At 47.6% G+C, this 14,887-nt stretch overlaps 1 protein-coding gene across 2 annotated transcripts in view; it reads left to right on the forward strand.

Moving 5' to 3' along the window:
• CAMK1G (calcium/calmodulin-dependent protein kinase IG) overlaps nucleotides 1-12,705 on the forward strand; it is a 37,792-nt gene extending 25,087 nt beyond the window's left edge. For both annotated transcript variants that reach the window (XM_006887942.1, XM_006887943.1), the window contains exons 4-12: nucleotides 2,782-2,856; nucleotides 5,028-5,166; nucleotides 6,765-6,888; nucleotides 8,610-8,685; nucleotides 10,087-10,199; nucleotides 10,963-11,041; nucleotides 11,260-11,347; nucleotides 11,563-11,987; nucleotides 12,577-12,705. In XM_006887942.1, the coding sequence (XP_006888004.1) occupies nucleotides 2,782-2,856; nucleotides 5,028-5,166; nucleotides 6,765-6,888; nucleotides 8,610-8,685; nucleotides 10,087-10,199; nucleotides 10,963-11,041; nucleotides 11,260-11,347; nucleotides 11,563-11,987; nucleotides 12,577-12,667 (1,210 nt within the window). In that variant the 3' untranslated portion in view covers nucleotides 12,668-12,705. The remainder of the gene's footprint in view (nucleotides 1-2,781; nucleotides 2,857-5,027; nucleotides 5,167-6,764; nucleotides 6,889-8,609; nucleotides 8,686-10,086; nucleotides 10,200-10,962; nucleotides 11,042-11,259; nucleotides 11,348-11,562; nucleotides 11,988-12,576) is intronic.
• Nucleotides 12,706-14,887: the final 2,182 nt, after the last annotated feature.

Raw genomic sequence — 14,887 nt, forward strand, 5'->3', positions numbered from 1 at the left:
ATATCCACCCATCACCACATGGGGGGGTCTGGTATTACACTGGAGATACAGGACTGGAACTGGCATCCATGGAGATTATGGGGGGAAAGAGATTGCAAACTCACTGAGAGCAATGAGATCTTTCTTACCACTTCACTGTCAGTTCCTAACATGGTAGATGTTCAAGGATAGATGTTCAGTAAGTGAGTGAATCAGTACATTAAGATAGTATTGTTAGCTAGACGTTGTTTAATTAATCAGGTCTGGTGGCCTAGGGGTAAGAAACTGCACTGCAATCCTGAAGGCATGAGGTTCAAATCCACCAGCTGCACTGAGAGAGAAGAATGGGCCAGCTCCAATGTGATTAACTACCTCAGAAAACCCACAGGAGGGTCAGCTAAGGGTTGGTTCCTGCTCTATGGTACTCAACAACAATTACTCTTATAAGTCTGTAGTTTTAGAAATACCTTAAAGATGGCAATAACCACTATGAAGTAGATGTTTACTATTTCTGTTGGAGGGTCAGCTATGGGTTGGTTCCAACTCAACGGTACACAACAACAAACAGCAACATTCCCTAGGTACTCCACATGCATTTTATATGTGTTCTCTCTTTAATCTCAGGATAACTTTATGAGAACAGTATACTGCACAGACAAGGAAATTGGAGACAGGGAAGCTTAGAAGATTTAAGTAAGCCAGCCCAAGTTACCCAATGAGGAAATGCCTGGGCCAGCTCTGAACCCAGGCGCACCTGACTCAGAGTCTCAATTCTCAGGCCTTGTTCTCATATCCATGAGTAATCACAATGCCTAGAGATTTTCCTCCTGGACAAACCTTGATAAAATAGTTGTCAGCATAGCCATGCCGCAGCTGATGTGATGATCCTGCAGCCTCAGTCTCTAAGTAATCACAGACAGATAATCTAGGCAGGCTTCCTGGATTGCTGCAATATTGGGATTTTAGAATACTCCTGGTGTTACAGTGCATAATATGTTATTTTGCTAATCAGGAGACTGGAGTTTCAAATCCACCAGCTTCTCCAGGAGAGAAAAATGGGCAGTCTTCCTGTAAAGATTTACAATCTTGGAAACAAGATAGGAGGTTTGCCATGAGTTCAACAGAGATCCACATGACCTCTGTGAGTTTGAACACTCATGACAAGCAAATGTTTCCAGACATTGCCAGATGTCCTCTGGGGATGGAGGTACAAGATAGATCCAGATTGACTGATCTATGACATCCTGCAGAATACATTCCAAAACCTTGCTTTTCACATTCTCCCGGAAGATTACACAGCACTTCCTCCATGAGTAGCCACCAAGAGGATTGCTATTGTCATTAAGTCACCTCTGGCCCACATGACCATGCCTATAGCAGAACAAAATGTTTCCAAGTCCTCACCATTTTTGTATTTGAGTCGACAAGTGATTGTATTAAGTATTGTGTCCATCCATCTTGTGGAGGGCTGTTGCTGTCTGTTCGCCGACAATCAACAATAAGCACGAGGGAGACACACCACTCCAGGAGAGGATCAGAGAGTCAATCCAGCTCAATTTTATTGGGGACTGCAGTGCATTTATATACAAACATGTAAACAGGAAAACCGCATAGACTTACAGACGCGGGACATATGGGTTGGTTAGGAGAAACTCAGACTCGTGCAGACTACTTCCAGCTCAACGGATGCAGCAGCCAACTTCCCAGGTGGCAAGCTTTCTCAAGCTGGTACAGCCAAACACAGGAGAGCTTTCTCTATCCCATATTAAAGGCCGTTGAGAGGCTTGCACTTATCCAGAGCTTAGGTAATCTGTCCTGGTCAGAGGCCCTCCCTTCCTCCCCAGCATTCCCCAACAGAGGGCTTCTTTCATTTTCTCTGAACCTCTGTTTTACCAAGTATGATGCCCTTTTCTACTCATTGACCATTCTGATGATAGATTCAGAGTAAGCAAACCTGAGCCTCACCATCTTTGCTTCAGAGAAGAGTTATGGCTATCATTCTTCTAAGACTGGCTTGTTCATTGTTTCAGCAGACCGTGGTGTAGTCAACAGTCTTAGCTAACCCAAATACCTCTTGTTAGGCCTCAGTCTCTTCATGTGCTGTTTCTGAAGGAGATCTTAGAACCCCATTAAGATAGTGTAGTGTTAGGGGCTCTGGTGGCCTAGTAGCAAGAAGCTGCATTGCAGTCCTGAAGGCACATGGTTTGAGACCACCAGCTACTCCACAGGAGAAGGATGGGCAATCTCCTCCCATGTGATTAACTGCCTCTGAAAACCCACTGGAGGGTCAGATATAGATCGGTTCCCACTCTACACTTCACAACAACAAATGTTGGGTGCTTCTTTCATATTCCTCTGAGTTTTTTACTAACTTTCTCTCTGGCATCCACTTCCTAAATTACATGCCTCCAGAAACTCTATGAATTTTGATAAATGTCGACAGTTGTAGAGGGGCTTCAAGTCTTTTGTTCATAGGGTCACTATGAGTCGTGCTTGACTCAAAGGCAATCAACAACACAAAAACTCTTACTAAAGTATCAATAAATGTTCCTGAAGTAACAGTAAAATATTTGTTCCCTAAAGGCAGGATGATCAACAATTATTCAATACATAAGCGTTGAACTGAGAGTTTTTCCTATGGAATATTTTTATGACAGCTTCTTCTTAAGCAGATCTGAAAAGAACTTAATTTTCCTTAACATTGTCTTTAAAAATCTCTATCAGATATTAAATACAGTTGGGTGGGCAATCATTTGTTTGGAAAATGTGAGTTATACTCTCACCATGACACTTTCCCCCCAGGATCAAACATGAAAATATCGTGACCCTGGAGGACATCTACGAGAGCACCACACACTACTACCTGGTCATGCAGCTGTAAGTGACAGGTGACCTCCGCAGACATCCTGGGTGGGGGTTGAGGGGTCTGGAGAGACTTGTGCAGTTTGGTGGGTGATAAGGGAAAGATGATGACGGGAAGGTGAAATCAAGTGTTAGTTAGTTCAAGGGGCTCTAGGATGTTAAGAACGGAGCTCTGTAGGGTCGGTGTGCCTCTGGTCACAAGCGTATTCTACAGCCTGAGGAGTTAAACCATGGCTGATGATTGGCTTGTTATATACCAGTATAGCCTCTGTGCTTGTTAAAATACTTCCTACCCATCTCTAAAAAGCTGTGTTCCCAACTCACCCAATACTTCTCTGCTGCTCCAGCCCCTTCCCTGGGACCTTCTGAACAATTTAGAAACTTCAAGAAAGGGCTGGAACAGCAGGGGAACTGCAGAACCCTTCCTTGTAACCATGTTTCCCCATCAAAGTGGATACCAAATGCTTTAACACGACTCCAGGGTAAAATTACTGTAGGAGTAGAAGCCATAGATGGATGAATTGCAATTCAATATCAAGGAAGACTTTCTCAGCCCCGTTAGAAGCAGGCTGTGAGTGTATTTGTCTAATCATGGGACAGACAAGGTACCTCATTATCAAGATCTTTGTGTCACTGTCCTACCCAAATGTAAGTTTAAAAGAGGATAGCACGAGTAGGGGTGAGTGGAGGCCCCTGAGGGCCCAATCTTTGGTTTAGACACTTCAGATTTTAAAGTACATGCACAGAAGCACTCACTCGCTCACACATTCAAAACACGCTCATGTACATGCCGAGTCTCTCCACCCCCTTCTCCAACACACACACACACACACACACACACACACACACGACTCCACAATCTCTGGTTGGCCAGATACAATGGACTTTTTGACTAAAAGGTTATTCCTTCAGATCCCACAAACGCCCTGGGTCTTTGAGGAGCTAGCTACGCTTGAGCAGGCCATTATCTCTGGGCTCAGTTGAGGCCCAGAAGAGACAAGCAGCAGGCAGCCAAGAGAGCAGAGAGAACAGGTGGGGAAAGAAGGCTCAGAGCAGCACCAATACGCACTCCATCCTGACGAGGCAGATACAAAAGAACTAGCACACACTCTGTCAGGTCGGACAGCAAAGGGTAGGAAGGAGGTGGGCAGGTTTCGAAGTCACAGCGAAGCTAGCAAGTCTCTAACAGTGTCAGCTTCTGGACTGGGGCTGCCCACAGGCAGAAAGCCAGAGTTGCGGGCCACCAGCTCCTACAGCAGAGCTCGGACCTTGATGGCAGAAACCAAAGGAGTGTGGTAGGGTGGGTGCATTTTAAGGGCAGAAATAATATTCCCTCATATTGATGACATAATGGCATGAAGCAGCAGCAAAGGGCTAGGATGGTGAGGTGATTAGGAAGCTGGTTGAAGTAATTCAGAATGTTTATCCTGGAGAATCGAAGGCCTCAAGAGAATGCGGCTTGGTCTTCTAATACATATTTACTTAATACTTAGTACTAAAGATCTGTGTATACAAAATGGTATTTTTGCCCTATATACCTGCAATTGTATTTGCAGTTAGAAGCCACAGGGAGTCCTATTTTAATGACATAATAGAGACAAAGTTTAAGAAACTGTCAAATAAACAAATGGTCTGCCTTAGGAGGCAGTGACTAGTCTAACATGGGCTTCTGGTTGTGTAGATGGTACCCAACAGAACTGATGGGGGTTGGAGTGGACCTTTAAGCTGCTCTGAGTCCTAAGATATGCCGTTCCCAAAACATGCCTACAGTTTCCCCAACCATAATTCCAACTTTTAGAATCACAATTTCCAACAATGAAGAAAGAAATTCAAACCGAAGCAAAGTTAGTCTGATTTACCCATTTTTTTCACTGTCATCATTTTCCCCAATTTCAGTCTCCCTCCTCCTTTTCATCACGGAGTTCAGGAAGAAAACCAGGGAAGGCTATTCTCCCTCAAGAATTGAGGCCTCCTTTTCTCCCAAACCAGAGCATTTGCATTTTAAAGCCACAACTTCGGAGCAGATGACTCCCTCATGGGACAATTCCAGGCACAGGGAGGAGTAGCCCTGCCTGGACCCCACGAAGCACTCTCCATGGACACCTATCCCTTTGCTGTGGAGGAACTCTTCTAGTTCTTTGGACCCGGAATAAGAAGTGGATTTCTGCTTGCTCTTGTGCTCACAGTGTTTCTGGAGGGGAGCTCTTTGACCGGATCTTGGAACGTGGTGTCTACACAGAGAAGGATGCCAGCCTGGTGATTCAGCAGGTCTTGTCAGCAGTGAAGTACCTCCATGAGAATGGCATTGTGCACCGAGACTTAAAGGTACCCAGGAGGGACGACTCTGATAACAGCTCTTCAGGGAGTCATGTGGTCAGGGAAGCGTGAGCTCTGCAAAAATGAGATGAGTGGACTAGTTGATCCCCAGGAGAACATTCCACTCAGATTCCATAATCAAATTTTAAATAGTTTAACAATCATTACCATGGTTTCATGTATAAAGTGCATGTCTGTAACGTATGCATGCAGTACATAAAGGGAAACTAATGTTGGAAGGGGTTGTACATTTGTGAAGCCCATATAACATGCATATTATTTGTATTAAAAGACTATCTTCAGCCTTTTCCTAAGTGATTAACTATGTGCTGGATAGCATTATTGTTGTTGTTGTTGTTGTTAGGTGCTGTCAAGTTGAGAACGACTCATAGCGACCTCAAGAGCAAAAGATATGAACCCTGTTCTATCCTGTGCCATCCTTACACTTCCTGACACACAAGAGCCCTTTGCAGCAGTCACCGTGTCAATCCACCTAGTTGAGGGTCTTCCTCTCCTTCATCGATCCCCCACCCTTCCCAGCATCATGTCCTTCTCCAAGAAATACCCCCTCCTAGCAACATGTCCATAATTTATGAGGCAAAGCTTCATCATTCTTGCCTGCCTCTAAAGAGCACTCCGGCTGCACTCTCTCCAAGATATATCTGTTTATTCTCTTGGCCATCCATGGGATGTTCAGTGCTCTTCTCCAACACCACAGCTCAAAGGTGTCAGTTCTTTTCCTGACATTCTTATTCATTGTCCAGCTCTCAGAAGCATAGTTAGTAATCGGAAAGACCATGGCCTGAATCAGATGCACCTTAGTCTTCAAACTGACATTATTACTCCTCAATAAATTGGATTGATTTTTGCTATATGTTTAGAAGGGGGGGGGAAATCCACACATTTCTTTGACACAGCCACAGTTTCAATCAAGTATTGATTAATCCTTACTGAGGTTGTATATTTTAGCAGGCATTGTATCAAATTCAGGAGTGATTTGAGATAGTTGACCAAATGTTGTTGTTATCGTTATTGTGTGTTCTATAGTAATAGATTGGAAGCAGGAGTGGCATGAACTTTGATAAATGATGATAATTATAGAAAGGCTCCAGGCTTTTTGTTCATAGGGTCACTATGAGTCGTGTTCAACCAGAAGGCAATCAACAACAACAACATAGTAATAGAACTGCCCCACGTGTTTCTCTCGGCAATACTCTTTTCACGAAAAATAGCTAGATTTCCCTCCTGTGGAGTGCCAGGTTCAAACCATCAACTTTTATGTTACTGGTCATACTCTTAACCACTGCACCACCAGGGCTCCTAAACTTTTAGTTCACTCAAAAGACTAACAAACTCAGGGTACTTGAGGTGAAGGGGTTCAGGTGTTGGGAATAAATAAGATAGAAACATAAATGACTACAAATTGAAGCCAAATCAAATGTAAATGCAACTAAGAGGAAACAAGGAAGAATAGGGGAAGATGAGCGTGGCCTTGAAGTCAGAAGCCTCGGGTTCAGTGTCCTGAAAAATTATTGATCAGGGGAAGGAAGGAGATGTGTTTCAAGTAATTGCATCCTGTCCCGCGTGATATTTTTCTTCCACTGCAGCCTGAAAACCTGCTGTACCTCACCCCTGAGGAGAATTCCAAGATCATGATCACAGACTTTGGACTATCCAAAATGGAGCAGAGTGGCGTCATGTCCACTGCCTGTGGGACCCCAGGCTATGTAGGTAAGTCTGTGAGCAGGAGGAAGGTTGACCAGCTGGTCACTCAGAGCCACATGGATCTTTCTTCATCAGACAGAGGCAGAGATAGGGTTCAATTTCAGGGGCGATTCAGGTCAGGCATGCACTCATGGTGTTTCAATCTAGCCTGTCCTATCTCTGTAACCATCATTACTGCTCCTAATCCTTAAATCTTTAGCGTTATCCTGACCCTGAGACCTTTCTCACAGCCTTGTCTGCACTTTAACTCTTCTGCAGACAGACTTTCTGATTCTTCTCCCCAGCTTGCGTAGGAGCAAAGATAAGGGCACAGACTCAGAGATCAGTCAACAGCCCTATCTCCCTCTTCCCATCCTAAAGGAGAGTTCAGTTCCCAATTGTTAGAAGCCTGAGAATAGAGGAGGTGGAGTTTGACAGGATGAACCCAATCGTGAATACTGAAATATGCTCCCGGGGAAACACCCCGGAAATGGACCTCTTGCCTAAAAACGCTGGAGGCTTCTGGAACCTTCAGAAAGTGTGAGTAGGCAGGCCACCAGATGAGATACCTGGGACTAAAACGAAATCCCTCTTAACTAAGGATTATCTGGCTGGGATGTATTGTTAGGTGCCACTGAGTTGACTATAACTCTGAGCGACCCTATGAAAAACATGTGTGAGCCTTGCCTTATCTTGTGCCATCCTCACAATCTCTGATATTCCCAAGCCATTATTAGCAGTCACTGGCCAATCCATCATGTTGAGGAGCCTCCTCTTTTTTTCTGACCTTCTACCTTTCCCAGAATGAGATCTTACCCCAAGGACTGCTTCCTCCTGACAACATGTACTAAGTATGTAAGACCAAGTTTTGCCATCCTTGCCTTTCAGGAGCACCTTGGGACCGTTTCCTCTAAGATGAACTAGTCTGTTGTTTTGGCAGCTGGTGGGATACTCAGTACTCCTCACTGACACCACAACTCAAAGACATTAGTTCTCCTGTCATCCTTGTTCATCCAACTTTCAGATGCATGAGAGTACGGAGTAAGGAACAGAATCTAGACTCAAGAAATCTACTATCCACAAAAGACATATGAGTCCTACTAGGTACAAAGCCTTGGTCTCTGAATAAATATAGAAAGCAACACTCCACCACCTAGCACTCCACCAGTTCATGGAGGAATGCACAACTCTCCTTCTCTTGACATGCTTAGCTGATGAGCAAACCACTCTCTCACAGAAAGTATCCAGAGCCTGCTGGAGACCATATCCCTTACCCACTAGGAGCTTCTAACCTTAGGGGGAGACACAGCCTCTCTGCCTTCAGAGAACTCCCAATCTATTGAGAAAGAGATACTCCCATTCTGGAGAGCTCCCAATCTGAACCCTTTGCCCTGGTGACCGTCACCATCTATGAAGGGCGACAGTGTTATCAGGAGCGAATAGTCAGACTAATGAGGGAGACATGGCCCTGGAGACCCCCAGTCTGAGAGGGTGTCCTCTCATTATTAGCACGAAGTTCCCCCTTCCCTCCCCAGTTATAATAGCCTCTCTTCTCAGGAAGATTTAGCCTGGTGGCAAAGATACAGCCCTTTCCCTCCTGGAATTAAGAGGGAATTAACATTCTCCTAGGAACCGTGAACCATGCTGTTACAGGCTGCCCTAGCCCTCTTCTCTAAGTCTCTTCCTGACCAACCCAACAGCCCTCTCCTCTTGCCAGCAGCCGTGACTCTGCCTTTGGTTTGTTGTAGCACCAGAAGTGTTGGCTCAGAAGCCTTACAGCAAGGCCGTGGATTGCTGGTCCATTGGCGTCATCACCTACATACTGTGAGTAGACGCATTGGCTCGGCTCCTCAGAAATCTGAGAGCCTGCCCACCCCAGCCTGTGACTTCCTTCTCCCAACTCAGCTCCACAGCAGCATCTGCTTCCAAAGCAGCTCACACACTGGGGTACAGTCCCAAAGGTCCCTCTGACCTGATCCCCACTGGATCACAAAACCAGGGCTCAGTGTGACCCACTGTTCAGGGACCTGGCACTTCCCCTTCGGCACCATGTCCCTCTCCTGCTTGCTGTTGACATGCGTGCCGAGTCTCACACTAGGGAGCAGGCAGTGAGAAAAGAGAGGCCGAGACAGGCTCTGAAGGCAAGTGAACCCAATATCCCAGCATCTCAGTCTTCTTTTCTGTGATGTCAGCTCAAGGCTGTCTTGCCTCTCCACACCCTCTTAAACTCTCACTTTCCCAACTGCCCATTCCTCTTCCCTGCTGTCGCTCTCTCTGCCTGTGACAAACTACTGTGTGAAAAATGCCTCCCGTTTGCTGCTTACTCTTAGTAAGTTTAGTTCTTAGTTACACAGTTAATCTTCAACAATGACCCTCATTCCCTCTAGCTTTTCCCATTCTTAATTGTGATTTGAGTGAAAATTTAGAAAGCAAATGAACTTTTCATTCAACCATTTATCCACAGTTTGTTCTATCGCATTCATTTCAGTGCCCACAATGTAATTACACGTGCCCTACTTCTCTGTGATTCTGATTTCCATGAATCCTTCTGTGCCTCTCTGTCTTCCTCTTCTCTAATAACACCGTGTTGGTCAGTGTTGCCTTTCCCATCACCCATCTTAATAAATGCCTATTATCTAACTCTCCTCTCCACCCTTCCCATCCCTGGTCACCTGCCAAGAATGGGCTAAGTGTAAACCTTTCTTTAGCTCTTTCTAACAATGGTCTTACACAATATTTGTCTTTTGTGATTGACTCATTTTACTCAGTTATAATCCCTAGACGAATTTCATTCCCTTTTTTCCAATAAAGAAACAATAGCTTCCTACCCTCTGCCCGTCGCTGGACTAGGTGCTAATGGATACAGCACTGACCAAAACAGACAAAGCCAAAACCTCTCCTCTCATGAAGCCTGCCTTCAAGTGGCCACCCTGCCATCTTTCTTAAAGATAGTTTATCCACCACCCGAGAGCAAGGGGATGGACAGGGAGTGGGGAGGATAGGGACTTTCAGGAGCTGCTGCTTCTGACTCGTGGATTCTCCTTTGTAAGTGCTTGTGGGACCAGTGTCATTCCTGAATCAGAGGCAGATCAGCTTCCTGGTCATACCACTGACCTGAGATGCCCTGCCTGCCTCTGTCTACTGTGAGGATCTGAGGAAAGGGGCAAGGCAAGCCCAGGGAGTGCAGGGTGGCTCACCAGCCCTCTCCCCTGTGTTGCGTTGCAGGCTGTGTGGGTATCCCCCTTTCTATGAAGAAACTGAGTCTAAGCTTTTTGAGAAAATCAAGGAGGGCTACTATGAATTTGAGTCTCCATTCTGGGATGACATCTCTGAGTCAGGTAAGCCCAGTTGGGTGGGAAGAACAAGATGAAAAGCTCAGGTGGGTGGGGGGAAGGGACTGTCAGAAGAAGACAGTGTAACAAAGGCAGACGGCCCTAACTCCTGGGGGTTCCCCAGAGCTTTAAAGAGCAGACTGCCAAGACACCTGCAGAGATCTTCCTCTGGTTCAAAAGTCAGACGAACCCTTTGTGTCTAAGGTCCATGTGCTTGTTTTCCTGGAGGCAAAACCACGGGATGCCTGTTAAAAGGAGATGAAGGTAGTTTACATTAGAGGTGAAAGGTGGAGGAAGGCGGAGGGGAATGTCACAAGGAGGACTGGGAAAGCCTAGAAGTTCAATGCCAAGTGCCTAGAACACGCAATATACATGTATAAGAGAATATAGTCGATCCGCTATGTGCATGCTCAGCCCATTTAGTGGAATGTGGAGCTGGGAGAAGCCAGGCTACTTGTCCCCATGTGCCCTAACTCACTGCAAATGCATACACGTGGCATACAGGCACATGGCTGCCTTGTGATGAGGGACAGATCTGTGGTGCTGTGTGGGTGAGGGAGGCTACTTAGAGCCTCTTTCTTTAGCGGAGTATGGTGGGTTGTTAGGTGGTTTGGAGCCATTTTCCTCCCCCTCCTTTAAGACACTTAAAATTACTTCTTTGGAAAATTAACTAGAGACACATTCACTGCCACCCACCAGCCCAGAAGTGAATTTCCATCAGTCATGAAATTTGGTCCTTAGCTGTTGTGTCTTTGAATGTTCCCCTTAGCCAAAGATTTCATTTGCCACCTGCTGGAGAAGGACCCAAGCGAGCGGTATACCTGTGAGAAGGCCTTGATGCACCCCTGGTGAGTGAAAGAACAGTGGGGAACTCTACCCACCTGCCTCCCCAAAGCGTAACACTAGTCCTTAGAATCTGCGTGCCCTGAGCTGTTTGTTGTTGTGGCATGGATTGTTCACCGGGTCACTTTGAAGAGCATGAATTTGAGTGGGCACCATCCCTGCCCACTCTCAGCTGTATTCCCACAGCCACTCCCTAGCCAGGTATCCCCTCCTCCCTCCACAGGATTGATGGAAACACAGCTCTCCACTGGGACATCTACCCGTCGGTCAGCCTCCAGATCCAGAAGAACTTTGCCAAGAGCAAGTGGAGGGTGAGTTGTCCTGGCTGCTCCAGACAGGGGCTGGCAGCAGCTTTTGCGTGGGATGTCCCTGTGGACTAGACCCCAGTAGACACTGGTGATCCCTGGGGCCCTCTCTGCAATAAGAAGTGGGCAGAGTGGTGGGTTTAAGGGGGCAACCAGAGGACTTGAGCCCTGTGGGCCTCCAAGGATGGGCAGGTCAAGTGTTTGGTGTTGTGTTTTCTTAGCAAGCCTTCAATGCAGCCGCCGTGGTGCATCACATGAAGAAGCTGCACATGAATCTGCACAGCCCGGGGACCTGCCCAGAGGTGGAGGACAGGCCTCCTGTCACTCAAGTCTTAGAAGTCTCCAGACCCAGCTCCCCCGAGATCACCATCACCGAGGCACCTGCCCTGGACCAGAGCGCGGCCCTCCCAGCCCTGACCCGGCTGCCCTGCCAGCACACTCCCTGTCCCTCTGTCCCCGGAGGCAGGTCCCTCAACTGCCTTATCAACGGCTCCCTCCGCATCAGCAGCAGCCTGGTGCCTATGCAGCCGGGACCCCTGGCCACGGGGCCCTGTGGCTGCTGCTCCAGCTGTCTGAGCCTCGGGAGCAAAGGGAAGTCCTCCTACTGCTCTGAGCCCACTCTCTTCAGAAAATCTAACAAAAAACAGTACGTATCCTCAGGCAAAATCCAAGCCCAGCCCAGCTCAACCTGAGTCTGAAACAATTCACACGATGATACTTGAACAAGTTACCAAAAGGCCTTTCTCGCCTAAAAAGCCCTTGTGTAGGGAGGGAAGGGGAAGCTTTGAAGCAAGGATCAAGGGACATGCTCCCAACACGGTGGCTGCTACTCACTGGCTATGTGCCATCAGCAAGGCGGTGAATCCCTGTTTCTATTTCACTCGGCTCTAAAATGGGTCGGTTAGCTTCCACTCAAGTGGCCACACGGAAGTTCAATGAAGCGACAGAGCTTATGTGGGCTCACTGCAAAGGGTAAAGTTCCCGGTATATATGTGAGGGGTGAGCACTAGAGTCCTGGGTTATCTGGGACCTCTCTGTCTTGGTGGTCTTTTCTGCAGGGTCTTATACTTTGTGAATCTCAGTAAAGTAGAACGGAGATGGTGCCACAGACACAGAGAACTATCACAGATGGGGACACACACACACACACACACACACACACACACACACGCACACACACTCGGCTCGGCTGCCTTCCTGAAAGCGTTAAAGCCGCTGCTTCCTCTCCGTCACAGGCATTTCAAATCAGAGGTCATGGTGCCAGTGAAAACCAGCGGCAGCTCCCACTGCCGGGCGGGGCAGACCGGAGTGTGTCTCATCATGTGATCCCTGGAGCCTCCGCCTGTGTCACTATAATTTTCAGGTGAGGGAATTAGAATGGCCATCATAGGGGGTTCTGGGGAGAGCACCTGTCTCAGAAGGACAGCCCCATCCTAAATTCAATAAGAGGTCTCCCGGGGTGGAGGGCAGACAGAGCTAGCTGCCCCACCCTTATCCTGCAACCCTTCCCTTTGCAGGAGAGATGTTCGATTCTTCTCTGACCCTTGCAACCTGGCACCAGCCCTGCCGCAGGACAGTGGGGGAGCAAGCAGAGCAGGGCCTGGCAAGAGCGTTTCCTGGTCAGAGAACCAGACTGCAGCCACCATGGGCAGACCCTGTGAGGTGCCCCCAGAGTGAACCCCGGCATGAGGCCTCACGGAAGCTGTGGGCAGGAGGTGTGGCGTTCACAAGCCCCTGGGTCTCCCTGACCTATCTGCTCTGCGCCCCCGACCCTACGTGCCGTGGCTCTGTGCAGTGTGCCTAGATAGCTCTCGCCAGGTCTGTGTTATTTGTCATAAAAAGCTTTATGGGCTGGCCAGGCTGTCATTTCCTCCAAGCAAAGCCATACGGAGCATCCATGCAGCTCCCCGCTCTGTGCACTCACACCCTGCCTTCACAGCCCCATCTTCACGGCTAGAAAGGGCCTGGTGACATAGCTGCATGTCCATCTGCATGAATGCTGGCAGCTCCCGGGGTGGCCTGAAGGCTCTCCAAGTTCTCATCCTGAACCCCAGGACCAGCTTCTGCCCACTGTGACACCAGCCAGCCGAATCCCCAGCACACTTCCACCTGAACTGCCTTCCAGCCCCAATCTAGATGCAACCTCACACCCTCTGAGGTGAAATGGAAAGAAATCCTCACAGAGATACTGTAAGAAAGTATATCCTGACCCAACACCCTTCAGACACACCCAACAGAGCAAAAAATCAAAACTGACTCTTTTCAGCCATCATTCCCATCCTGCCTCTGCTTCCATCTCTCCCTGAAAGCCAGGCACACCCTCTTGTCTCTCGCCAGTCTTCACAGTCCTCCATCCACTCCAGCTTCATGCTCAAGTGTTGTACTCAATAAAATGGACATATTTTTCTCTACCAGCCTTTGTTTGGTTCTTTGCAAAGTCAGAACAGCCCCAGGACTTGGGAGTCTGCGTGGCGTTCTGGAGCGTACAGGGAGTTTGAGGTCAAGGAGAAATGGGCAGTGATAGCCGAGGGACATCCAATGAGTGCTGTTAAGTAGGACACCTACAAGTTACAGTGCCCGTAGACTCAGTCACTCCTCAGTCACTACAACTCCTTGGGGGCAGGTTTGGTGGGAGCCCAGGCCATCTGGCTCCAACCCATTCTTTCGATGGCACACCTGGGTGAACCTGAGTTCCAGGCTCTGCCCTGCCTGCCCTGCCCAATCTGTGACTTTAAGTAAGTTGGTGTTGTGTACCATAGAGTCAGATTCAACCCTAGGTGACCCTCTGGTGCGTTTTCAGAGGTAGTTAATTGTACAGGAGTAGATTGCCCATCCTCCTGTGGAGCAGCTGGTGGATTTGAACCTTGTGCCTTCAGAATTGCAATGAAGCGTCTTGCCAATAGGCCACCAGAGCTCCTACTGTGCCTCACTCTTCATGTGGGAATAACTGTGCTACCTTCAGCATGAGATAACATAGGTGATGTGCCTAACACAGTGCTCAGTAAATAAAAACCAAACCCACCTCAGCAATCGATTCCCGCTCATAGTGACCCAGTAGAATGGACTAGAACTGCTCAGTACTGTTCCTTAGGCTGTAACTCCTTATAGACTGCCACTCCAATGGAGCAGCAGGTGACTTTGAACCCCTGCCCTTTTGGTTAGCAGAACAGTACTTTAACCACTGTGTCACTGGAGCTCTTTTACACTAAATTGGTTATATCATTAACAGTGAAAGTGGACAAAAATGCACAGTGCCTGGGACATGGTTGACATACAACTTCCATTGCATGTATCCTTCCAAACACAAATCTATTTAGACCTTCTTAAGTACCCACAAGACAGAGTCTAGTCTTAGCCCTGTCTCCTTGAGTTCTCTAAAGATGCAGAGTCTAGTATTAGCCCTGTTTCCTCGAGTTCCCTAAATACAGAGTCTAGTCTTAGCCCTGTCTCCGTGAGATATCTAAAGACACAGAGTCTAGTGTTAGCCCTGTCAGTCCAGTGAATCAATGGTGTTCACTCCTCTCTCTACTCCCATCTTGAGGCCGC

Source organism: Elephantulus edwardii, unplaced genomic scaffold (assembly GCF_000299155.1).
Source record: "Elephantulus edwardii isolate Elephantulus edwardi_28Jun2011 unplaced genomic scaffold, EleEdw1.0 scaffold00063, whole genome shotgun sequence".
Lineage (NCBI taxonomy): Eukaryota > Metazoa > Chordata > Mammalia > Macroscelidea > Macroscelididae > Elephantulus > Elephantulus edwardii.